The sequence below is a fragment of the Mobula hypostoma genome, chromosome 18 (assembly GCF_963921235.1).
Source record: "Mobula hypostoma chromosome 18, sMobHyp1.1, whole genome shotgun sequence".
Classification (NCBI taxonomy): domain Eukaryota; kingdom Metazoa; phylum Chordata; class Chondrichthyes; order Myliobatiformes; family Myliobatidae; genus Mobula; species Mobula hypostoma.
In genome coordinates, this window is record NC_086114.1 from 17,230,851 (window position 1) to 17,258,760 (window position 27,910).

Sequence of the window (27,910 nt, forward strand, 5' to 3'; positions counted from 1 at the left end):
GCAATGCTGGACCTTTCCAGCTTCTTTTATTAAATGCTTCCTACCTTGAATTTTACTTTCTTTACTTGCATTTTATATCCATCATGCATAATTTGTGTCCAACTCCGGAAGACAAATGGAACACTGAAAATGTGCTACATTTTCAGGATTTGATCATTAGTTTTTTTTAATATATAATCGAATTCTTTGCAGTTTAAACATCACATCAACTTGGAAATGACTTTACTCATTTGCATAGAAAGCAATTGGTTGGATACTTTTAAAAGTTGCAGTACTTTTAAGAACCCTGTTCTATAAGTTACTAGACTACAGCTCACGGATAGATGAGTAAATGTAAATATTTCTAAAAAGTAAAGTTTAAGAGTGTTGCAATTCTAATTTCCTTTGTTTCAATTGCATGTGTTACAAATACACGCATCAATAACTGGTGCCTGGTACTGTTACACAAGAAGAGATTCTCTATCTTAGCACTCGCTCTGGCTGCCTCCCATGTGGAGAAAAGCAACGCTGCATGAATTTAATAACCCTTAAAGCACTGCTAAAACTCCTCGCACTTCTATCAAGATTTAATATATTTAAGCGTGTGTTACAGTGAACAGATTGTCCATGCTTAACAGATCATGATAATTCTTAAAATGACTTCTAAGTATTCAGTTCTTTAAGGGTTAACCAAGGACCAACAACGTTCTGAATGATATCTGCTTTGTATTTTTTTGTTTTTGCATGAACTTTTTTTTTTACAGCAAATCCCACGTATTCCTGATGCATTATCGGTATTCCCTAATATCGGATGCTCTCTCCTCGTGTGCGCCTAATATGAAAAGAACAGTTTACTTGGAAAATTGCAAAAATAATGACTCTCGCTGTTCAGGAGTGTAATGAGGACTGAAAATGTTTCATTGTGGCCTATGTTTTCTGTGTGTTGCATCGTTCTGATTCAAACTAAGCTTTCCTTTCCTGTGTTTTACTAGCCCAATAGAATCCTGCCAGAATTTCTACGATGATTTCACATTACAGATTGACATGGCATTCAACGTGTTCTTCCTCCTGTACTTCGGACTGCGGGTGAGAATTAAGTTATTGGACTTAAATTGTATTTAGAAGGTGACTGTCTTTATTTTAGTTCATAAGAGATTTTATTTCCGATTTATTATCAAAGGAATTCACCTTGATGAAATCTGACATGATAGTCTATATAGCTAAATATTTATGAATATATATACACTCAGTAGCCACTTTATAGGTACAAGAGTGGAATCCAGTGAGGTCTATAATCCATCAACTTCGAGGTTTGACATGTTGTGCATTCAGAGATGCTCTGCTGCACACCATTATTGTAATGTGTGGTTATTTGAGTTACTGTCGTCTTCCCATCAGCTTGAACCAGTCTGGCCATTCTCATCTATTTTCCCCCACAGAATTGCTGCTCACTGGATTTTTTTTTGTTTCTCGTACCAGCTCTGTAAACTCAAGAGACAGCTGTGTGTGAAAATCCCAGGAGATCAGTAGTTTCTGAGATACTCAAACCTCCCTGTCTGGCACCAGCAATCATTCCACGGCCAAAGTCACTTAGATCACGTTTCTCCCCCATTCTGATGTTTGGTCCGAACAACAACTGAACCAACTGCTTGACCACGTCTGCATGCTTTTATGCATTGAGTTGCTGCCATGTGAATGGCTGATTAAATACAGTATTTGCGTTAGCGAGAAGTTGTACAGGTGTACCCAATAAAGTGGCCACTAAGTGTATTTTATGCATTAAAATTCTGGATGCTTTCTGTTTGTAATGGCTGTTTCCTGTTGCCATGATTCAGCAAGATTTTTGTGACAAGACCTTCCGCATGATTTATAGTGGAAACAAAAGTGTCTAGTCATTAAGAAGTTGACACTGGGGATGCAGAGATTCAAATTGCCCAGATTTTCTTCCTACTGCCCCTCCCCCACCCACAACAGAGGTTCCCCAAAATATTTATGAGGAAAGGCAAGAGAGTAGCTCTTTGATGCACCATCAAATGTCTACATCAGGTCTAAGCCAGCCATTAACCATTTCCAGGAAACACTCGTATGTTAATAACAGAGTTAGTTCAAGTGTATTTGCCCTCCATTGGTTCTTTTGTCCAACGTTTTCACCCTGAACCGATGAGTCAAGCTCTGACGAGCTCCCGTTAACAGCAGGATGCAAACTGTGGAATGGACCAGAGTGTAAAAACTGCAGTGTTTTGACTCGGTCTGCTGATCTGGTGTGGAAAATGCGATGGCATTTCAACAGCTGCTCCAAAGTAAAACACCGCTCCTATTTGTTATGCCACTGCAACATTCGAAAATAGGGTATCGGCCTTCCGCGGGAGATGCAGGCTCACTGTTAACAGGATGTGTTGGAGAGAACAATGTTCTGGGACAGTTAACATTCCTCAGACCCAATACCATGCCTTGCAGGAGTCACAGTCATATCCAGTGGCTGGTTTCTCCTGTGAATCCACCTGTGTCCCAGTTCTACAGTGTATTGGCAAAGCAGCACTTTTGTATGCCTGAATATAATGAAAGGCCTGGATAGAGTGGACATGGAGAAGATGTTTCCTTATAGTGGGATAGTCTAGTACCAGAGAGCACAGTTTCAGAATACAAGAATGTCCCTTTAGTACAGAGATTAGGAGGAATTCCTGTAGCCAGAATGTGGTGAATCTGTGGGATTCATTGCTACAGACAGCTACAGAGGCCAAGCCATTGGGTATATTTAAAGGAGAGGTTGATAGATTCTTGACTACTAAGAGCATCAAAGATTACGTGGAGAAGTCAGGACAGTGGTTTGAAAAGGATAAGAAATCAGCCACGGTGTAATGGCAGAACAGTCTCGATGGGCTGATTTTTCTAATTCTACTCGTATCCCTTATGAGTCACAAGGTACAATCTTGTCCCACATTGTTGGGAAGGATCAGAGATTGGGAAAGGTCAGAACTGAACAGGGTGAGCAACTCTTTGGCAAGAGCAGGGGAGTGGGATTGATTGGGAAGGAGCAAGATTATGGGACTTGAATAGGAAGGAGAAGGGAGAGAGGGACATTGGGAATGGGCAGGAAGAGGACAAGGAACTGATTTGGAAAATAGCCATAATGCACAGAATGGCTGCTTGTCCTGGTTCTCCAGCATTGTTAGAAAATTTGGGTCAGGGTGCTCAGTACCACACCAAGTAAGGATAGTTCACTTATTACAACCACATGCCTTCTGCACGATGAACATTTAGAGTTTCACCCTCAAGCCAATTAAGGGCACATCTTGGATTAAGCACGAGATGCTGGAAATCTGGAGTAACACACACACCCAAAATGCTGGAGGAATTCAGTAGGCCAAGCAGCATCTATGGGGGGGAATAACCAGTCGACATTTTGAGTCAAGACCTCTCATCGGAGAGGGAAGTGGGTGCTTGGTGCTGTGAGGGGTGTGTCAGGTAGTTTCCCCAGCTGAACAACCACAGCCGCCTTTAATCTGCTGATTGCCCAGACCTTGAAGCCCAATGAGAAGCTGTCAAATTCAACATCAGCAATTCAACTGTGAAAGCTTCACACCTCGAAACCAAATATGTCCAGTAAGAAATGGAAGGGCAGGTTTCATTTGGTAAACTAGAAGTGTTTCATATCTGAGACTTCCTCGAATGCATTAGAATACAGTATTTGAGACACTGCATATAATTTCCCTAGTACAGTCATCTCAGTTTGTGCTATTAATGGAATTGGCTCATCTCAGGCTTCATTACGTTTGGCTTAAGTTGCAAATGTATAATTACTTGGGGATTTTGTTCTATAAATGGATTTTTAAAAATCCTGGTTTATAACTCAAAATGATGCAGAACTGCCACAGATTTCCTTTCAGACTGAAGAGTGTAGCAGCTGCACTGTGACAGCAGACCCTCCCCTTCCTGGTCCCTCTCAGTATTTTAATGTGCTTACATTCATAAATAAAGGATGACCTTGCACATCGTTTGCATAATCATGTTACAAATCCAGCCGACAAAAAAAAAGCCTTCATGTTTCATTGGTTCTGGCTGTGTGTCTTAATATTAAGTTATCTTCAGGGCAGGAACGATGTTTTCTCAGGTCCCTTTTTGTCCTCTAGTGAAAAGAAATCTAATTCCAATTGACGATGGGTCCTTGAGACCCTGACAAAGGGTCGCAGCCCATAATATTGACTGTTTATTCCTCTCCATAGATGCTGCCCTACCTGCTCAATTCTTCGAGCATTTTCTGTGTGTTGCACTGTATTTCCAATTGAAGCTTATGCCTTACTCCGCATGAAATAGGCCTTGTTTCTCAAAGTTTCACATCACATGCCGGTGATAATAAATCTGATTCTGATCCTGCAGTTTAGTCCGCCCCAGCATAGGATGACTTTGGTTAAAAAAAACAAAGTATTACCCAACCTCAGCCAGTATGAGCCTGAAGACTTACAGTTTTTCCCGAGAATGAGAAACAAAATGCTGGAGGAACTCAGCAGGCCAAGCAGCATCTATGGAAAACTGTTTCAGGCTGAGACCCTTCAGCAGAGCATGGCCTGAAACGTTGACTGTTGATTCCTTTCCATAGCTACTGCCTGACCTGCTGAGTTCCTCCAGCATTTTGTGTGTGTTGCTTTGGATTTCCAGCGTCTACAAATCTTCTCATCCAACAGGAATTCTGCAGATGCTGGAAATTCAAGTAACACACATCAAAGTTGCTGGTGAACACAGCAGGCCAGGCAGCATCTCTAGGAAGAGGTACAGTCGACGTTTCGGGCCGAGACCCTTCGTCAGGACAAATTTTCTCATGTTTGTTTTTCCTGATCCCAACCAAAGTATCATCATAAATGTAAAAAATTCAGATGTACTGTTGATTTGTTTGAGGATGAAGTACCAATTATCAATCCAGAGCAGAAGATAGGTGGGGGAAATTATCTTCGTTTGGTTATAGTGCTGAGCCAGCATGGCTTCACCCAGCCTGAATGTTCTACCAAGGTATATGCCTGATCCCTGTCCTTGGGTCCCATTTTTTTTCACCTGGAATCATGACCTGAGACAATCAATCACTGAGTGTGATTGATCTCCACCAGTTGTGGAACGGCCCCCAGTGACTCCGGGCCAGAGGTTTGGAGACCACTCCTTTGAGTGAAGTGATAATACATTGAACCTCTAAGGCAGACAAGCAATGCACACACATTGATGACAGGTCATTGTTTTTCTTTTAAACACACCCAGCCTTTCTATAAAATCAGTGTGTAGAGTGGGGAATCTGTGGAATTCTCTGCCACAGGAAACGGTTGAGGCCAGTTCATTGGCTCTATTTAAGAGGGAGTTAGATATGGCCCTTGTGGCTAAAGGGATCAGGGGGTATGGAGAGAAGGCAGGTACAGGGTTCTGAGTTGGATGATCAGCCATGATCATACTGAATGGCGATGCATGCTCGAAGGGCCGAATGGCCTACTCCTGCACCTGTTTTCTATGTTTCTATATTTCTATAACCTGGAGAGTCTTGGGGAGATGATTATAAACACAAGGTATTCTGCAGGTACTGGAAATACAGAGCATCCCTCTGGTGCCTCTCCTCCTTCCCTTTCTCCCCAGGGCTCACTTTCCTCCCTGATCAGATTCCTCCTTCTTCAGTCCGTTACTTTTTCCACCCATTACCTCCCAGCTTCTCAGTTCATCCCCCTCCCCCAAACACCCACCTTCCCCCCATCTGGTTTCACCTGTCGCCTGCCAGCTTGAAGCCCATCCTCTTCTCCCACCATTTTATTCTGGCCTCTTCCCCCTTCCTTTCCAGTCCTGATGAAGGGTCTTGACCCAAAATGTGGGGACTATTTATTCATCTCCGTAGATGCTGCCTGACCTGCAGAGTTCCTCTAGTATTTTGTGTATGTGTTTCGGGAAGATTACAACTTCATGTTTCCTCTTTGAGTGTTTGGCCTTGACGAATTGAAGTACAAGAGGAATATAGTGCACTTTCTCAGAAGGAAGCCATGTGGTCAGCTGTTAGGCCAGGCTGAAGAAATTGTCAAGGCGTCCATTACCAAACTGTGGGAGCAGGGAGCTTTTCCACAGAGAGATGCTCGCAAGGATGGACTTTTATTTATAGATACAGCATGGTAAAAGGTCCTTCTGGCCCAACAAACAGTGCTGCCAAATTACAGCCATATGACCAAATTAACCTGCTAACCTGTATGTCTTTGGAATGTGGGGGGGAAACCGGAGAACCCAGAGGAAACACAGGTAGTCACAGGGAGAACATACAAACTCCTCACAGACTGGGACAGAAATCGAACCCATGTCGCCGGCACTATGATAGAGTTATGTTAACTGCTACGCTACAGTTCCAACCCTTGTGGAGGTACTCGGTTACAAATTTTAATCTAAACAGCATCTACAGTATTTCCTTCTTTTGTCCCCAGTTGGAAACATTCTGTCAGGGACACCCTTCCCCCTCATTTCTCCAGTGTTGTACTCATCAATGCTGAAATACCCTGCACCAGATATGGGAACATTCCGTAAGCCTCATTCACTGAGAATCATCATAAGACTTGGGAGCAGAACTGGGCCATTCAGCCCGCTATTTCATCATGACTGGTTTACCCCTCTCATCCCCACTCTGCTGCCTTCTCCCTGTAATCTTTGACACCCTTGCTAATTAAGAACCTGTCAAGCTCCACTTTAAATATAACCAATGATTTGGCCTCCACAGCCATTTGTGGCAATGAATTCCACAGGTTCGCCACCTTCTGGTTAAAGAAATTCCTCCTCATCTCTGCTCTCCAGGGACTTCCTTCTAATCTGAGGCAGCGCCCTCTGGTCCTAGACTCTCCCACTACAGGTAACACCCTCTCCTCATCCACTCTATCCAAGCCGTTCAATATTCAATAGGTTTCAAAGAGATCCATCCTCATTCTTCAAAACTCCATCATGTGACAGAAGGAGGACATTCAGTCTGTACCTGCTCTCTGAAGAGTAACCTTGGTCTCATTCCCTGTAAGCCTTCCCGTCATTCCCCTCGTGCCTATTCAATCACGTTATGGAAGTTCCAATTGTCTGTCAGGTTTCATCATGACCTTTACACTTTGTCTACTACGCTGCACTTTACTTCCATAAATGTAATGCAATATTCTGCATTACACTTTTTTCTTTATACCACCTCAGTGTACTCACAGTACTTATGGAATGATCTGTCCTGATGGCATTCAAACAAAAACTTGTATCTTGGTACAGATAATACTAATAAGCCAATACCAATTCTTCACATTCACCAGTACTTAAAATCGGAATACCTCGAACCATCCACTGAAGGATGGGAAACACATGCATCAGTCCTGATGAACTGATGAAGGGTCTCGACCCGAAACTTTAAATCTTTATTCCTCTCCATGGATACTTCCTGGCCTGCTATGCTCCTGCAGCATATTACTCTGGATTTCCAGCATCTGCAAAATCTCTTGTATTTACGATTCACTGAAGGACAGTGTTTCCTTAAGCTTGCACTCCTTGTACAGTACAGTGCAAAATTCTTCGGCACGTGTATATAGCTAGGATACCTAAAGCTTATGCACGATACTTTTAGTTATAAATATGGGGGAGAGCAAGTTTCTAAATCTGGCGGGAGCAAAGGATGTTAGGAATGGCCAAGGTGGAGCTCTGCAGGAGAGATGAGGGAAGGAGTGGCGGGGCACAAAGCACAGACACACCCAGCCCTGAGACACCAACAAGGTCATTTGACTCCAAACAATTGGTTTATTGATCTTTACAGAATGTCCTTCTGGTGCTTCCCGCTCCCTCTCCTCTCCCTTCCCCTTTTCCCAACAATGATTACCCTCTCCCTGCTCCCTTCCACTCCTCGTCTACAATAGAGATTCATATCCGAATCACTCACGTATGTCATGAAATTTCTTTTTTTTTTGTGTGGCAGCAGTACAGTGTAACACAAAAAATTACTACAGTACAGTGCAAAAGCCTTGGGCACCTGAGCTATATATATTTACCTAAGATTTTTGCACAGCACTGTCTCAACACCATTTCTCTGCAATGGATCCTTAACCCAAACACTCTTAATATTTTTGCCTATAATATACAAACTGTGCCTGTTCTCAGGTATAGGAGAGCAACTTAAAGAATATACTGTACAAAGAAGCAGAAGACACGTATATTATCCATCACCTAAATGTAATGTGTTACATCAAAGCATAGAAAATGAACAACACCCAAATATATTTTTGCAAGAGATTCTGCAGTTGCTGGAAATCCAGAGCAACACACACACACACATACACACACACACACACACACACACACACACACAATGCTGGAGAAACTCAGCAGGTCAAATAGCATCTATGGAGAGGAATAAAGAGTTGATGTTTTGGTCTGAGACCCTTTGGGCACAAATGTATTCATTATGGGGTGAAGTATCATCTCAGTTATATGGAAATATGGACTTCATTCACTGGAGTTCAGTTAGGCTAAATCTGAGCTCCTAACCCAGGAATAACTCGAAATACTCAGCAGATTAAGTAGTATCTGCAGAGAGAGAGTGTACAATTCAGATTCATAACCTTTTATCAGAACCAGTATCTGAAGTATTTTGCACTTGGGATACTCATTCAGGGAAGTATTCTGGCTGTGTTTGTTTCGATTAATGTGCCCTATAAAATACTCAGCTACGTTGTGTCTATGTGAGCTGACTGAATTGACTGGTCTGCTGGGGACTGCACTGATAGTCTACATCATGATTGGTAATTCCACCAGCATTCTTGTGAAGCCATTTCTGTGAGCTCCATATCTATTGAGCAGAAGGGGAAACCGAAGTATTTTTCTTAAAAAAAAGAGGAACTCCCATCACCACATTTTCCCATGATCAGAACTTCCAGGGATTAGCAGTTACCAGTGGTTAAAAGGTGCCATGAGGGTTTCAACAAGTACAAAGCTTGTTGTTTAAACCAAAATAGTCAGTGCAAAATACATGTAAGGAAAATATAATACTAACAATAGGGGTAAAACTACAGCAGGTCCTGACATCCGCCATCTCATAGGCAAGTTCAGGTGTATTACTGATGTATTCTTGCTGTAAGACCATAATTTATAGTGATAGAATCAGACCATTCAGTATTTCCAGTCTGTTCTACCATTCGAACATGGATTTTTTTTTTAACTCCAATCTCTTGCCTTTCCTCAGTAACCTTTAACCCCAATGCAAATCAAGAGACTATCGACCTCTCTCTTACATTCACCCCAGACTTGGCCTCCACACCCCTGCAGCAATGAATTCTACAGATTCACCACACCCTGGTTGAAGAAATTTCTCCTCATGTTAGATCTAAAAGAAGCTCCCTGTATTCTGAGGCTCTGCGCTCAGATCTTAGACTCTCCAACTGATGGAAATATCCTCTGCATGCCCACTCCATCCATGTCTTTCAGCCTCTTGTAGGTTTCAATGTGATCTCCCCTCATTCTTCTGCATTCCAACGTGTGCAAGCCCAGAGACATCAAGCATTCCTTATGCATGATTTCTATTGATATCTTGCTTTGAGAGCCTTTGTACCTTGCACTTGGAAGGAAATGTTCATCTTGTACATAGTTAGCTCATTAACAACTCTTCACATCTTTACATGGATCCAAACTGTTATTGAAATGTACAACACTTTAAAGATAAAACATATAAGATTTCTTTGTGCTTTTGGGAAAGCACGGGAACCAGACATGAGGGGGATGCTGAGATCATGATGCCATTGTTTCTCTTTCAGTTTATTGCAGCCAATGATAAGCTGTGGTTCTGGCTGGAAGTGAATTCAGTGGTGGATTTTTTCACTGTTCCACCCGTCTTTGTCTCCGTGTACTTGAGCAGAAGCTGGCTGGGTAAGTAATGTATTCTTCATCTTTTCCATTCTCATTGAGAGTGTTATTTTTAATCATTTCCCAGTGGTACGAGTGGATTGAAAGTAATCTCATCATGTGTTACCACCTCATTTGAGTTTGTTATGACACCAAACCTTGGAGGATGCACTGAATTGTGAGTGAGCACTCATCTTCTGGAGGGGACTGGCTCACCTTGAATGAGGTACAACTTTTGGGCTGAGTCTCCATACTTGAGTTGTAACTCAGTGTGAACCCATACCTCATCAGCTCATGCTGCAGATGTGTCGGTGTGCCCATGGAATGTTGTACATCTGACATGTATTGCTCCAAAAGGGTCGAAGGCTAAAGACAAAACTTGTAATTTTGGAAAGGGCACAGAAGTGGTTTATCAATTTACCATCTGGATTAAAGAGTATGGATTATCAAGAGAAATTGGACAAACTAGGGTTGTTTTCTATGGAGTGTTGGAGGGTGAGAGAACATCTGGCACATGTTAATAAAATTTTGAGAGAAATAGTCAGAATCATTTTCCCAGGGTTGAAATATTAAATGTCAAAAAGTGGAGAGGAAATTTAGAGGAGATGTATGGGACAAGTTCTTTTCATATATAGAGCGTGCTGTGGGTGCCTAGAGTAGGCTGCTAAGTATAGTAGTAGAAGCAAATATGATATTTTTGTTTGTGAGGTTTTCAGACAAACATGGATATACAGGGAGTGGAGAGATATTGTTCGTGTGCAGATAGAAGTGATTTTGTTTAATTTATGATTTTGTTGTGCAAACATCGTGGGCTGAAGATTCAAGCTCATTTATTGCCATTCTTCGGTAGATGAATGTCAAGGAGAACAAAATTATTGTTCCTCCCGATCTGATGCAGCAACAAAAAAGCATAACAGCATAAAAACACAATAAACATAAAAGCAATGCTATAAAACACAAAGTACAAATAACTGTTGACTGTGACCATATGTTACATACATAGACTGATTGTATATATAGTAATACTGATGGCTGTAGTGGTGGTGGGGTGGGTTAAATGGTGGAGCTGTTGATCAGCCTGATGGCTTGGGAGAAATAACTGTTTTTGAGTCTAATGATCCTGGTGTGGATTCTGTAGAGCATCCTCCCGATGGAAATGGGCTTACTCCATAAGCCGTGTGGGTGGATTCCTTTGTGATTTTGCTGGTCTTTTACTGGCCATTTCCTATTCTGTTGTGCATTGTCTTATACCATGTATAAAAATTGGCCCAATGTGATTAGTATGCAAGGAAAGTAGAGTCTGCACATGAGGAACGATTGAAATCTTCTGTGAACCAATTTTATTCAGACTGAAATGGTTTAGCTATTATAGTCTATGTATCCACCAGCAGAGCATGAAAATACTTCATGCCAGATACATTGTGAAAATAATCTGTACAAAAAGCGGTCAGTTTAAACTGCCTTCTGCGACTTGCATTTGCAGGGTGGTTTAATTACGGTCATAATGAAAGTGCTTGATGACCTGTGAATAATTCGCTTCAGTGCTAACTGCTAATCATCCTTGGTCGACCTTGGAAACTCTCTGAAGTTGTACTGTTTGGTCAGTGGATCTGCCTTGCATCAGGTTGATACTCGGTTTTCTACCATGTGAGCTTCGGTAAATCTGTCTTAGAACATTTCTGCACAGTACCGGCTCTTTGGCTTATGATGTTGTGCCAAAATTATAACCACTCTAAGATTAATCTAACCCTTCCCTCCCACATAGCATTCCATTTTCCAATCATCTATGTGCCTCTCTAAGAGTTTCTTAAATGTTCCTAATGTGTCTGCCTCTACCACCACCCCGGATGATGTTTTTAAAAAAACTTGCCCCTTATACTTTCCTCCAATCACCTTAAAGTTATGCCTCCTCATATTAGCCATTTCCACCCTGGAAAAAGAAAATCACTTGCTTTCTAATTGATCTATGCTCTCTTATCACCTTACTGTACACTCCTCAATCAAGATACTTCTCATCCTCCTTTGCTCCAAGGAGACAAGTCCAAGCGCACTCAACCTATCCATGTAAGGCATCCCTGTAATGTACCACCAGGAGTGGTGGTGGAAGTAGATACGTTAGGGACATTTTGAGGGACTCTTGGATATGCACATGGATGAAAGAAAAATGGAGAGCTATGTGAGAGGGAATGGAATAGGTTATAAGACAGGCACAACACCGTGTGCTGAAGGGCTTACACCGTGCTGTAATGTTCTATGTTCTATGTTGCTGTCCTTGACCTATAGATATGAAGGACAGTGTGATGGGTTAGGGACCTGTGGTAAACCATGTATATATGTTGTAACTCAGTTGCCTGTCTGGACACACCCCTCTGCTGCCTGCCCCTGTGGCTCCTCCCACAGAGTCCTGTATAAAGGTGTTCGCCTTGCCCCTCCCCCTCAGTCCGGGGGCAGACACTCACTGTGGAGGTCGTATTGTACAGCGAATAAAAGCCTTTCAGTATTTTACCAAACCTCAGTCTTTTGGAGTAATTGAAGGTGCTTCAATTTTATTCGCTGTACATTTTAAAATATGGAACAGGCTCTGAGACCAGACAAATTAGACCTCGATCCGCAAATGCCTGACGCTGGAAACGCTTACGAACTCTGGCTGGCCTGCTTCGAAGCGTATCTAGAGGAGATTAAAGCGACCGACCCCGTAGTGAAGCGCAGAGTTCTACTCTCCAGGGTCAGTCCACGGGTTTATTCACTGATCAGAGACCAGCCAAACTACGACGGCGCGATGAACGCACTCAGAAGACAATACCTGCGGCCGATAAACAGCGTCTATGCTCGGCATTGCTTAGCAACATGGCAACAACGCCCCGGGGAATCGAGTGCTGAGTTTGTCCGGGCCCTACAGACACTCGTGCGGGTCTGCAATTGCCAGGAGCTGACGGCGGCGCAGCATGCAGAGCTCCTAGTGAGAGACGCCTTCATCAAGGGGACCAGGTCAGTGTACGTGCGCCAGCGGCTGCTGGAAAAAGCCGATCTTACCCTAAGTTCGGCGATCGAGCTGGCTGATACGTTGGAGGCCGCTCTGCATAACTCCGAGGCTCTCCAGGAATGCGATCCCCCGATGGCCTCGTGGGCGCCGTAGACCCCGCAACCCGCCGGCGAATCGACCTCGGCTGCAGCCAGTCGTGAGTTCCCGAAGTGCTACTTCTGCGGACTGGAGAGGCACCCCCGGAAACTCTGCGTGGCCCGACAAGCTACCTGTTCCAGCTGCGGAAAGAAGGGCCACTTCGCCAAGGTCTGTAAGTCAAAACCGCGAGCGAGACATGGGGGGTCGCCATCTTCCCTGCACACTGCCACCACGTGCGAGACATGGGGGCGGCCATCTTGGTCGGTGCCACCTCCCATCGCCTACGACCAAGGGGTGCTCACGGGCCACTACACCGCGCCGGACCAAGACAGCGACCCCACCCTGGCTTCCGTGACCCTCGACCAAAGCGCTCCCCACCAGCTCGCAAGGTCAATGATGGACATCCTGGTGGAGGGGCACAGGACAAGCTGCCTGTTTGACACAGGCAGCACGGAGAGTTTTATCCACCCGGCCACGGTGCAGCATTGTGGACTCATGATACGGCCAGTAAGTCAGAGGGTCACCATGGCTTCCGGGTCGCATACAACAGACATCCGGGGGGGGTTGTACAGCGACGCTAGTGGTGCAGGGCACAGAATATCGGGACTTTAAGTTACTGGTCTTGCCTCAACTGTGTGCCCCTGTGCTATTGGGGCTCGACTTCCAGAACCACCTGAAAAACGTGACAATGATGGGCCCCTCCCACCAATTACTGTCATAAATCCCCTGTTTTGTAGAGATATGTCACATACCCCGCTACTGACCACACACACACACCAACCCGCACATCCCACCTAACATCATGCCAACTGCCACACTACCGACACCACTTGCGGCCTCTCCACCCTCAGGATCCCTCCCCCACCGCTGTTCGCCAACCTAACCCCCGACTGTAAACCTGTGGCAACTAAAAGCAGGAGGTACAGCGCGGGGGACAGAGCTTTCATTAAGTCGGAGGTGCAGCGGCTGCTCAGGGAGGGGGTCATTGAGGCAAGCACAAGTCCTTGGAGGGCGCAGGTGGTGGTTGTTCGGAACGGGGAGAAGAATAGGATGGTCGTGGACTATAGCCAGACCATCAATAGGTTCACGCAGCTCGACGCGTACCCTCTACCCCGCATCGCGGATATGGTCAATCAGATAGTACAGTACAAGGTGTACTCGACCATAGACCTAAAATCCGCTTACCATCAACTCCCCATCCGTCGGGAGGACCGCCCTTACACTGCCTTCGAGGCGGACGGCAGGCTTTATCAATTCCTGCGCGTCCCCTTTGGTGTCACGAGTGGTGTATCTGTCTTCCAGAGGGCAATGGACCAGATGGTGGACCAGTGCCAACTGAAGGCCACGTTCCCATATCTGGATAACATCACCATCTGCGGTCACGACCAGCAGGATCACGACAACAACCTCCAAAAATTTCTCCAAGCGGCCAAATCTTTCAACCTCACCTATAACAAGGACAAGTGTGTACTTGGGACCACCCGACTTGCTATCCTTGGGTGTGTCGTGGAGAATGGAGTCATTGGCCCTGACCCTGACCGTATGTGCCCCCTGTTGGAACTCCCTCTTCCCAACACCCTCAGAGCCCTCAAAAGGTGCCTGGGCTTCTTTTCATATTACGCCCAATGGGTCTCTAACTATGCAGACAAGGCCTGCCCCCTGGTCAAGTCCACCACATTCCCCCTCTCTGCCGAGGCCCACACGGCCTTCAACCGCATAAAAGGGGACATTGCCAAAGCAGCAATGCATGCGTTGGATGAGGCCATTCCCTTTCAAGTAGAGAGTGACGCCTCCGACTCTGCGCTGGCTGCTACCCTCAACCAGGCGGGAAGACCAGTGACGTTCTTCTCCCGTACCCTTCAAGGCCCTGAAATTCGGCACTCTGCGGTAGAGAAAGAGGCCCAGGCCATAGTGGAAGCTATAAGGCACTGGAGGCACTATCTTGCCGGCAAAAGGTTCACCCTGCTGACTGACCAGCGCTCAGTCGCACTCATGTTTAATAATCAGCAGCGGAGCAGAATCAAAAATGATAAAATTCTGAGGTGGAGAATCGAACTCTCCACCTACAACTATGACATCATGTACAGGCCTGGGAAGCTCAACGAGCCCTCCGATGCCCTATCCCGGGGAACATGTGCCAGCGTGCAGATCGACTGGCTATATGCCCTACATGTAGACCTTTGCCACCCGGGAGTCACCCGGCTTTTCCACTTCGTGAAAGCCCGGAACCTGCCTTACTCCCTTGAGGAGATCAGGATGATGACCAGGGACTGCCAAGTCTGCGCAGAGTGCAAACCGCACTTCTACCGACCCGAAAAGGCATCACTCATCAAGGCCACCTGCCCCTTTGAGCGACTGAGTGTTGACTTTAAGGGCCACCTTCCTTCCACCGACTGCAATGTGTACTTTCTTAACATAATTGACGAGTGCTCGCGGTTCCCCTTTGCCATCCCCTGCCCCGACACCACTACCACGTCAGTTATAAAAGCCCTGCGCAAGCTCTTCACTCTGTTCGGATACCCATGCTATATCCACAGTGACAGAGGGTCCTCGTTTATGAGTGACGAGTTGCGCCAATATCTACTGGCTAGGGCAATTGCAACCAGTAGGACCACGAGCTATAATCCCCGGGGGAATGGACAGGTGGAGAAGGAGAATGGCACGGTGTGGAAAGCCACACTCTTAGCCCTCAGGTCAAAGGGACTGCCGGTCTCACACTGGCAGGAGGTCCTTCCCGAGGCACTCCACTCCATCTGCTCCCTGTTATGCACGTCCACCAATGCCACCCCCCATGAGCGGCTCTTTTCTTTTCCCAGAAAATCGACCACTGGGACCACCCAGCAACTTGGCTGACGTCCCCGGGGCCAGTGCTGCTCCGGAAACATGCGAGGAGCAATAAATACTCCCCGATGGTTGAGAGGGTTCACTTACTTCATGCGAACCCCCAGTATGCCTATGTGGTTTTACCTGATGGGCGGGAGGACATGGTCTCCATCCGCAACCTGGCGCCCGCAGGAGCTCCAGGCCCCTACCCTGAACACTCCGTGGTGACTATTGACCCCGTACTCACCAATGTATGTACCTACGAGACACCGTGCACCCCAAACCCTATACAGACACCACACGACACTCCCACACCGGGCGCGACGCACACGCACGAGGGATTACCGACGCCTAACGTGCTGGCACCTGAAGTCAGGCCGGAGCCAGCACAACCGCCATTGCCGGTGCTACGTAGGTCACAGCGACGGACTCGACCGCCTGATAGACTTAACCTGTAAATATACTTCTTGTAAATACTGTCAGTCACTTCACCCCGCGGGACTCTTTTTAAAAAAAGGAGGGGTGAATGTGGTAAACTATATATATATGTTGTAACTCGGTTGCCTGTCTGGACACGCCCCTCTGCTGACTGTCCCTGTGGCTCCTCCCACAGAGTCCTGTATAAAGTTGTTCGCCTTGCCCCTCCCCCTCAGTCCGGGGGCAGACACTCACTGTGGAGGTCGTATTGTACAGCGAATAAAAGCCTTTCAGTATTTTACCAAACCTCAGTCTTTTGGAGTAATTGAAGGTGCTTCAGGACCACACTCAGGTTACATCTCACTCACTAAAAGAGTCCATTCATCACCAACTAGAGGGATGCCTACTGCATCTCAAAGTTCAAAGAGTATATTTATTACCATCTACGAGCAAGGTTAATTTTCTTGCTGGCAGTCACAGTAGAACAAAGAAACACAATAGAATCAGTGAAAAAATACACCCAAATAAAGATTGACAAAGAATTAATGTGCAAAAGAAGACACACGTTGCAAATACAAAATAAATAAATAAATAATATCGAGAACATGAGTTGTAGAGTCCTTGAAAGTGAGTCCAAAGGTAGGTTGTGGAATCATTTCAGAGTTGAGATGAGCGAGTTATCCACGCTGGTTCAGGAGCCTGATGTTGAAGGGTAATAATTGTTCCTGACCCTGGTGGTGTGGGACTTCCTTCCTGGTGGCAGCAGAGAGGAGAGAGCATGGCCTGGATGGTGGGTTCCTTGATGATGGTTGCTGCTTTCTTCTGGGAGTTCTCTGTGTAGATGTGCTCAGTTGTGGGGAGGGATTTTAATCTGGTGGACTGGACTGTTTGTAGCCTGAGACTTTACTTCAGCCACATCTGGTCTTTTGTGTGCAGTTCAGGTCACCGTGTGTGGAGGTGTTTAGAGAGGGTGCAGTAGGCCCAGTAGGGTGCATGCTGGCCCATGGCTTCCTCTTCTGCCATGATGAGGCCACTGTCAGGGTGGAGGAGCAATGCCTCAAATTCCATCTGGGTAGCCTCCAAACTGATGGCATGAACATCAATTTCTCCTTCCAGTAAAAAAATCCCTCCACCTTCTCTCTTCTTCTATTCCCCACTCTGGACTTTTTCCTCTTTTCCTCATCTGCCCCTCCTTCTTTCCTTTCTCCCATGGTCTACTATCCTCTCCTATCAGATTCCTTCTTCTCCAACTTTTTACCCTTCCCACCCACCTGGCTTCAGCTATCACCTAGCTAGTCTACCATCCCTCCCCCCACCTTTTTATTCTGGCATCTTCCCCCTTCCTTTCCAGTCCTGAAGAAGGGTCTTGGCCCAAAACATTGACTGCTTATTCATTTCCATCAATGCTGCCTGACCTGCTGAGTTCCTCCAGCATTTTTTGTGTACCATTCTTACAAGGATGTTGCCCAGATTGGAGTGTATGACTTTACTAATCAAGAACATATCAACCACCACTTTAAATACACCAATGACTTGGCTTCCATACCTACTGTCTATGACAATGAACTCCAAGGATTCGCCACCCTCTGGGCTAAAGATTGATTGAAGTGTATTAAATTATGTGAGCCACAGATAAGGTAGATAGGGAATCTTTAAATGCTAAAGGGCAGAGGTGGAAGGGAGAAGGGGAAAGTTGAAAGGAGATTTACAGGACGAGTTTGTTTACAGAGTGTTAGGTGCCTGGGAAGGTGGTGAATCAGATATGATAGCAATGTATACCAAATGTTTAAGTGGGCTGAATCAGATTCTGATTTATTTATCACATGTACATCAAAACATACAGTGAAATGAGTTCCTTGGGTTAACAACCAACACACCTAGGGTTGTGCTGGGGCAGCCCACAAGTGTCACACATTCTGGCACCAGCTTAGCATGGCCACAATTCTCAGGAAAACAACGCAGAACACCACAAGCAACAAACAGTAACAACAGAACAAGCCCTTTCCTCTCTCCCACCCACCTACGCATACTCCAATTCCCAGGCCCCCAGACTTTGGCATCAAAAAATTTCAACTTGCAGACTTCCGATTGACCTTTGGACAGCAGTCTTTGTTATCGAGCATCAGCCTAGCCGATGGCGGGACTCCAAGTGGCACGTGATCAGATAGGGAATGAACAACGGGCAGGCAAGTGGGATTAGTTTAAATTGGCAATTTGATTGGCATTGACTTTATGGGACCTTTGTTCCTGTGCTCTACCATCCCAGATCCCATGTTCTTTGTACCTGTACTCTGTTCTATGATTCCGTGCATTTTTATTCTACTGAGTGGGGATAACTGTCCCTCCATCTTAATTTAGATTTAGAAATTGTATAGATTACAATATTACTTTTGTGCTAAATCAGTAAGGGATTCAGGCCTGCTCTGGTTGCTGCATCTTTGGGGTATTCTTATGCTTTGCTACATCACTGGTGTCATCTCTGTATGTCTAATCTGCAGTGGATCGAGCCCAGTTGAATGGGAAAGGTCGCTGAGGCTGGTACTAGCTGCACCTGGAGTGTAGCCGGGAAGCCTGTTCAAAGTGAGAGTCGCTCTTAGCTCAGCTCTGGGGCACAGCAGCAAACCCAGCTGCAGGGAGGAAGCTCGGAGCTGCTGCTGTCTGACCTCTGCACCAGGTGCAGAAGGTGGGGAGCTTCCTGACCTATACCCTACAGCCAGGGAGTGACTTTCTGTGGAGCCGCCAGGAATCTGTTAGCACCTGCCCCTGAAACGATAGATAAGAATCTTTCCAAGATTATTACTGTGAAAGCTTTAGAAAAGCACCACTTATGCCACAGTGTGTTAAAGACCATTGACTTCTCCAAAGGTCACCATCTTGTCATGGTGGAGAGGCTTTTGAGTTCCTGAGAGTGAACTGTGTGGAGCTTAGCTCCTAATAGGCTCACCCTTGGCAGTAAGGCTCAGGGGGAGATTCCAGACAAAGAGTGATCGAACCCAGACCTTGATGAGGAGCTGGCAGAAGATGACACATCACAATAGTACTGAAGGTGTCCAGTCATCTTGCGTTCTGTAACAGTTACTTGAAAACAAAACCAAAACCAAAACCACTCAGAGACTCAGTATGGGGATTTGCAAAAAGTTTGATCCTTAATTGCAAAACCGGCAAAGACAAATGGTCTTATTTAAAAAAAAGAAATTAAAATTAGCGATATGGCAGTCTAATAACGAAGTTAGTGGTACTAAGCGTTAGCGGTCAACTAAAAAAATGTTACCCCCCCCCCCCCACAAGCCCATTCCCTGGATCTTACTAGACTTAACTGAACTAACTGAGACAAAGTGTGAATACGTGATTACACTCATTTGCTTCTACCGCGCCCCAACCCACGTGACAAATTACCCATAATGAACACGCAACACAAAATGTAATACCAACTGACAGAAAATAGACACATGGCTCCCACACGCTCCATGCCTCTTGAACTTTACCCCCAATCTGTCAAGGACCGTGTGGTGGCTGGCCGTGCATCAGCTTCCCCACAGTGACGCATTAAGGAAATCCACCCGAAAGACAACCCCTTCGGAGAATGTCATTCACGACTTGAGTGATTGCACTACCACTACTAAAGATCATTTTGTGCATCAGCTGATGGGACAGTTCAAACTCAATGTGCTATCAAGCTGGGAGTTCAACCCAGAAAAGTGTGAAGTGATTCACTTTGGAAGATCAAAACTGAAGGCAGAATACTGTGTTAATGGCAGGATTCTTGGCCAAGTGGAAGAACAGAGGGATCTTGGGGGTCCACATCCCTAGATCCCTCAAAGTTGCCATGCAAGTTGATAGGGTTGTTAGGAAGGCTTATGGTATGTTAGCCTTCATAAGTAAAGAACTGAGTTTAAGAGCCGTGAGGTGATTTTGCTCTCCCTTCCCCTTTTCCCCTTCATGATTCCCCTCTCCCTGCCCCCTTTCCACTCTCAGTCTACAATAGAGACCCATATCAGAATCAGCTAATCATCACTCACGTATGTCATGATTTTTTTTTTGCAGCAGCAATGCATTGCAATGCTTAAAATTACTGCAATACTGTGCAAAAGTCTAAGGTGGCCTTGCTACAAATATGTAGCTATAAAGCTAGGGTGCCTAAGACTTTTCCACAGTACTGTATGTAAGAGGGAATGGTTAAATGATCTTAGAGTAAGTTAAAAGTTTGGCACAAGATCGAAGTGCCAGTACTGTGCTGTTCTGGTCTATGCTTTATGTTCGAACCAGGTGCATGTATTTAATTCTACTCATTATACCAGTGCACGTTGAAACTTACGAGTCAGCCAAGATCTTGTTCAGGATACAGCATGGCCTATATTTATGATCGAAGACTGAAACTTTAATATCTTACATCGGCGTCTGACAGCTATTTTGTTATTCTCAGAAAGAAGGACCACAATCTATCACAACAGGAACCATTGCATATGCCAAGTGTCAACTAGAAATCAGTTTTGCAAGAATATTACTTCTGCAAAGTAGAGACACACTGTAGTCTTTTCAGAATAAATTTGGAACACAGAACATTATAGCACAATACAGGCCCAGGCCCTTCGTCCCACAATGTTGTGTTAAGCTTTTAACCTTAATCTATGATAAATAGCTCTTCCATCCCACATAACTCTCCATTTGCTTATCATCCATGTGCCAAATTCAGCTCCGGAACAGGCTGACTTTTCCAGGAGATGCTCTGATAATGTTTCTTTCCCCCTGGTGAATGTGGGGTCAAGCAATTTAGTTCCCTAAATGAAATAGGTTGGAGACCCAGTGTCTGCAAGTCTGAGAGTCCAAGACCAAGGACTGGAGGTCCTGAGGCAGACTGTCCGAGGCTGGAGGCCTGTCTGTATGAGGTGGGGGGGGTGAGAAAGGGACTTGTTTTGCTGCTGTTGCCTTGGTTCGTTCTGTTGCTCTTGCTGCTGCTTGTGTTGCTCTGCTCAACATGGTGGCCATCCTATGTTGGCACAGGAATATGTGGCACCTCCTGTGGCTGTCCCCAGCAGATTCTTGGGTGTGTTGGTTGTTGATGCAAATGACACATTTCACTGTATGTTTCAATATACATGTGATAAATAAATCTGAATCTGAATATGAACCTAAGTCAGTAGGGATGCAGTTCTGGGATGTTCTCAGATCTGAGGGCTGAGAGTTGCTTGCAGAAAAAAGCTTGGGTGCCACCTAGTGGTATTTCTGTGAAGTGGCTTCAAAAAGAAGACCTGTTTCCTTTGCTAGTTGTAGAATACCTTCTGGTGCGACTTGGACATGTCTTCAGTGATGAACCCAGGGGAACTTGGAGCAAGATTAGGTCCGCAACCCTGTCCCCCACTCAGTTGGATCAATTATCCCTTCATTCATGTAATTAAGAATACCTGTTGATCATCACATTTGCATCTATAGCTCTCTGAAATGACAGTGATGTGTATTTATATTTCCTTCCCTCAAGAGGATAGAAGAACTAATTTTATCTGAACTATACTATATAGAGATACAATAACATAATGGATCACTAGTTTGCAGAGGAACTCCATCTCTGAGGTGTAAATCCAAATGGCTGAGTCTGTGGTATTTGTTATAGGTGTTGGTTTATTATTGTCACATGTACTGAGAGGCAGTGAAAAGCTTTTATTTAGCGTGTCATCCTGACAGATGTCATGTGTAATTGCATTGAGGTAGGAAAAAGAAAATAGAATTCAGAATATAGTGGGACCGGTTTCAGTTTAGAGTTATACAGCATGGAAACAGGCTCTTCGGCCCAACTTGTCCATGTAGACTAAGGTGCCCATTTAAGCTAGACCCATTTGCTTGCATTTGGCCTATATCCCCCTAGATCCTTCATATCCATTTACCTGACCAACTGCCTTTTGAATGTTGTTAGCATACCGGCCTCCACTATCTCCTCTATTAACCACACATGCAGTCCTCTGTGTGAAGAAATTCGCTCTATAAGGTCAGTAATAGAGACAGGTAGACTAGGGCCATGGCGAGATAGATTGTGGAGGTCAAGAGCTTGTCCTTAGTGTATGAGAGCTCCATTCAAAAGCCTGATAATGGAGGGATTGAAGCTGTCCTTAAATCTGATGCTACAGTATGTGCTAATGAATTTTTTGTATCTTCTGCCTGACAGGAAAGGGATGAGGAGGGAATGACTGGGGAGGGAGGGATCCTTGACTAATGCTGGATGCTTTCCTGAGGCAGGGGGAAGGTGTTGATGGGCCCACTGGAGGGGTGATTGGTTTGCATCATGGATCATCAACTATAATTAAGGCTGTAAGAAGTGATTCTGAACTTCAGGGAAATTGAGGATTAAGGAGCACAATAAAGAAATGAAGGCTTATGAGAAAAGGCAAGAATGTAGACCTGAACCCAACATTAGGTCAGCCATCATCTTATTGAAAGGCTCAATTGACCTGGGTGACTTGTGTTTATGTTCTTACAGTGGTCTTGACATTGGTTAAATTGGAGTTTGTAGCATGGTTACTGTAAACATTGACTGGCTCATGAATGTGATGAGTTGGGTCAAGGGCCTTGGTTCAATTGATATTGTCTTATTTCCACCTCCCCCCCCCCCCACTCCCCACCACCACCCCATCCAGGACGTACACCAGAAGTGCTGGGTTGGAGAACCCTCAGCATTGTCAAAGACCCTTTGTGTCCATTCCACAATCTCTTTTCTCCTAATGTCAGGCAGAAGGTCATAAACACAAAGATTCTGCGGATGTTGGAAATTCAGAGTAACACATAAAATGCCAGAGGAACCTGCTGCCTGACCTACTGAGTTCCTGCAGCATTTTGTTTGTATTACTCTACTGGGCTGGGTAACAGCTTCCTCCTCCAAACTGTGACATTTATAAACACCCTGCCACCACCCAGTAAACACTATTTATGACAGTGCCAGTAGCATTATACTGTTGTATATTTAACTATATGTCGCATATGCACTTTATGCTAACATGTACATCTACAAAATATTTTTTATTATTAGTGAATGTGATTGCATTAATATTATTTTATGTGCTGCATATAACACATGTGCTGTGTTTTGCATCTTGGTCCCAGAGGAATGATGTTTCATTTAGCTGTATACATGTGTACGGTTGAAAGGTGATAAACTTGAACTTGAACTTCTCATCAGTGGGTAGAATTAATGGACCAAATTCCCTAATTCTGATCCCATGTCTTATGGTCAGCCAAGACTACAGAATGTCCATGAGGAATGTGCATTTTACAACTTATTTCTGGAGCTGTACTGAGACACTAACCCTGATCACTTCTGTCATGCTTGACCTTGCTATACTAATATAAATGTACAACTTAATATATAAGTTTGCTGATGACACTATCTCGGGTAATGATGAGTTTGAGCACATAGAGGAAATTAAGAACCTGGTGGCATGGTGCGAAAATAATAACCTATCCCTCAACATCAGCAAGACGAAGGAATTGGTTGTTGACTTCAGAAGGAGTAGCAGACCGCACGACCCAATTTACATCGGTGGTGCACAAGTGGAACAAGTCAAAAGCTTTAAGTTCCTCGGGGTCAATATCACAAATGACCCGACTTGGTCCAACCAAGCAGAGTTCACTGCCAAGAAGTCCCACCAGCGCCTTTACTTCCTGAGAAAACTAAAGAAATTTGTCCTGTCCCCTAAAACTCTCACTAATTTTTATAGATGCACTGTAGAAAGCATTCTTCTAGGGTGCATCACAACTTGGTATGGAAGTTGTCCTGTCCAAGACTGGAAGAAGCTGCAGAAGATCGTGAACACGGCACAGCACATCACACAAACCAATCTTCCATCCTTGGACTCACTTTACACCGCACGCTGTCGGAGCAGTGCTGCCAGGGTAATCAAGGACACGACCCACCCAGCCAACACACTTTTCGTCCCTCTTCCCTCTGGGAGAAGGCTCAGGAGCTTGAAGACTCGTACGGCCAGATTTGGGAACAGCTTCTTTCCAACTGTGATAAGACTGCTGAACGGATCCTGACCCGGATCTGGGCCGTACCCTCCGAATATCCGGACCTGCATCTTGGTTTTTTGTACTACCTTACTTTCCATTTTTCTAATTTTACTATTTATGATTTATAATTTATTTTTTTAATATTTACTATTGATTTGTAATCCAGGGAGCGGGAAGTGCAGAATCAAATATTGCTATGATGATTGTATGTTCTAGTATCAATTGTTTGGTGACAATAAAGTATAAAATATAACTTTTCAACAAAAAAAAATTATGTGAAGAGCAATGTGTTTCTGCAAGCCCATTAACTCATGGATGGGTTTCCATCCTGTTAGCCTCAAGTGAGACTTCCTAGGAGATACCTAGTCAAAATAGTATGTGAGAGAAAAGCTGGGAGCTGTACTACATTAATGTAGAAATTAGATTGGAGTTTTGTGACTGATTAAACTGCAGTGAGTTGCAAAGAAAGCATGGCAGTGCCTCCGTTTCCTTAGGAATCTGCAGAGATTTGGCATAATGTCTAAAATTTTGACAAAGTTCTATAGATGTATAGTGGAGAGTGTATTGACTGGCTGCATCATGGCCTGGTACGGGAACACCAATACCTTGGAGCAGAGAATCCTAGAAAAGGTAGTGGATTCGGCTCAGCAAGTCACAGGTAAAGCCCTCCCAACCACTGAGAACATCTACACTGTCATAGGAGAGTAGCATCCACCATCAGAGATCCCCACCATCCAGTTCATGGTCTTTTCTCATTACTGCCATCAGGTAGAAGGTACAAGAGCCTCGGAACTCGCACCGCCAAGTTCAAGAACAGTTATTACCCCTCAACCATCAGCTCTTGAATAAAAGGAGATAACTACACTCACTTGCTTCATCATTGAAATGTTCTCACAACCAATAATCTCACTTTAAGGGCTCTTTATCTCATTATCTCATGCTCTAGCTATTTATTTATGTATTTGCACAGTTTTTTGTCTTATGCACTCTTGTTGATCTTAATTAATCTATCCTGACGAAGGGTCTCGGCCCGAAACGTTGACTGTACCTCTTCCTAGAGATGCTGCCTGGCCTGCTGCGTTCACCAGCAACTTTGATGTATGTTGCTTAATCTATTTATAGTTACTTTTCTATAGATTTGCTGAGTATGCCCATGAGAAAATGAATCTTAGGGTTGTATGTGGTGACATACATGTACTTTGATAATAAAATTTACTTTTGAATTTTTTTAAACTTTTGAGTGAAGACAGGTTACAGTCAATATATTTTGTAATATTCATCATCAAAGCTGGATAAGAATCTTTGCATGCACAATTAAAGCTTCAGGAAAACACCATAGTGCAAAATGCTAACAAGAGCAACTAATTTTATTTTGCTTGCGTTCTTTCAGCTGGTCATTGTGCCCAGAGTTTGCACCTGCCTCATTGCCTCCAGTGGAAAGAAACCAGTTCCTTCAAGTGCACGTACACAGTAAAGGGTGCGTAGAAAATTTACAAGGATGGTCCTGGGAGTTGAGGACCTTAATTATAGAGAAAGGTTGAATAGGTTAGGACCTATGGAGCATAGGAGAATCAGAATCAGGTTTAATCACAAACAAGAGAAAATCTGCAGATGCTGGAAATCCAAGCAAGACCGACAAAGTGCTGGAGGAACTCAACAGACCAGGCAGCATCTATGGAAAAGAGTACAGTCTATGTTTTGGGTCGAGACCCTTCATCAGGACTGGTAGGAATCAGGTTTAATATCACAGGCATATTCATGAAATTTGTTAACATTGTGGCAACAGAACAATGCAATACATATTATTATATTAAAAACTGTGAATTACGGTAAATATATATATAAGTTTTTTAAACAGTTAAATTAAATAAGTTCTGCAAAATTGAAAATAAAAACATAGTAAGGTAGTGTTCATGGGTTCATTGTCCATCCAGGAATCAGATGGCAGAGGGGAAGAAGTTGTTCCTGAATTATTGAGGCTTCTTTACCTCCTTCCTGATTGTAATAATGAAAAAAGGGCATGTCCTGGGAGGTGGGAATCGTTAATGATGAATGTTGCCTTTTTGGGGTACCGCTCCTTGAAGATGTCTTGGATGCTATGGAGGCTAGTGTCCATGTTGGAGCTGACAAATTTTACAACTCTCTGCTGCTTACTACAATCCTGTGCAGTAGTTCCCCCCATACTGGATGGTGATGCAGACTGTCAGAATAAGGGGAGATCGTGCAAAGGTACACAAAATTTTAAGGAATATACTGTATGTAGGGTAAATATGTGCAGATCTTTTACCCTTAGGTTGGGTGAGACTAAAACTGGAGGTCATCGGTTTATAGTGAAAGGTGAAATATTTAAGGGGAATCTGAGGGGGGGGGGAGTTCCTTCACTCTGGGTGGTGTGGGGATGGAATGAGCTCCATGTAGATGCGGATTCAGTTGTAACATTTAAGAGAAGTTAGAATTGCATCATGGATGGGAAGGATAAAGAAGGATATAGTCTGTGTGTGAGCAGAAGATCAGGTTGGCATGGTCTCATTGGGTTAAGGGGTCTATTCCTGTGCTGTACCGCCCTATAACACTGTGACACTAGATAACTGATGTACTCAGCCAGAATTACTTTGCAGTGTGTCACTTTCAAAATAAATTGGTCCCTCCATTACTGTGATAAGCTGGACATCTCCTTTGATGGGGCTCCTAAAGGCAATAGGTGTTAAAGCAGAACAATTAAACCCATAAAACCGAAGAAAGGAAGTGCAATCTCACATTTATTTAGCAACTTTCAGTAGGTTCAAATTACTTCAGACCGTCTGAGAGAGTGACTCTAGTTGACACAAGAGACTGCAGATGCTGGAACCACCAACTGAGCTCCAGGCACTTTTGTTTGCAGAATGTATGCCCGGAGGTGGGGTTGAGATGTCTCATGGTAGCTGAGCTCCAAGGAATATACTCCTAACCGATTCTACCCTTCTCCACAATTTCGGTCCTCAAGTGGTGAAGAAGGTCCAGAACCTGCTGGTTATCCTTGCAACTGGATGCAGAAAGAGCCAGGAAATCAGAGACACAACAGATTCTGCAGATGCCGGAAATCTAGAGCAACACACACACAAAATGCTACAAGAACTCAGCAGGTCAGGCAGCATCTACGGAGAGGAATAAAGAATCAATGTCTCGGGCTGATACCCTTCCTCAGGACTGGAAGGGAAGGGGGAAGAAGCCGGAAAAGGAAGGGAGGGTGGGGAAGTAGTACAAGCATCAGGTGAAAGGTGAAGCTAAGTGAGGGGGAAATGAAGTAAGAAGCTGGGAGGTGATAGTTAAACAGGTGAAGAAGAAGGAATCTGATTGGAGAGGGGAGTGGATCATGGGACAAAGGGAAGGGGGAGGGGTTGACGCACAGGAGAGGAGAAGAGGGAAAGGGGAGTGAGAGTGAGGAGTGGAAAAGGAGAGGAGGAGGAAAAAAATGCAGAGGAGATTCACTAGCGTGTTGCCTGGGATGGAGCGGTTCACTTGTGAGGGGAAACTGGAGAAGTTGGGTCTGTTCTCTGCAGAATGGAGATGGTCAAGAGTGAACATGACTGAGGAACATAAAATTATGAGTGGTATAGATAGGGTAAACTGCAGGATGCCTCTCACCGTAAAAGAGGCTGATAAAGGATTTAGGGAGTGGAATAAACATGCGACTTTTTGGTCTGAGACCCTTCAGCAGAACTGAAAAGGAAGAGGGAG

General features: G+C 44.6%; 1 protein-coding gene across 5 annotated transcripts in view; it reads left to right on the plus strand.

Annotated features, from left to right (window-relative positions):
- Window positions 1–27,910, plus strand: part of kcnma1a (potassium large conductance calcium-activated channel, subfamily M, alpha member 1a) — a 960,366-nt gene that overhangs the window by 538,124 nt on the left and 394,332 nt on the right. For all 5 annotated transcript variants that reach the window (XM_063070509.1, XM_063070506.1, XM_063070507.1 and 2 more), the window contains exons 4-5: window positions 972–1,065; window positions 9,750–9,861. In XM_063070509.1, the coding sequence (XP_062926579.1) occupies window positions 972–1,065; window positions 9,750–9,861 (206 nt within the window). The remainder of the gene's footprint in view (window positions 1–971; window positions 1,066–9,749; window positions 9,862–27,910) is intronic.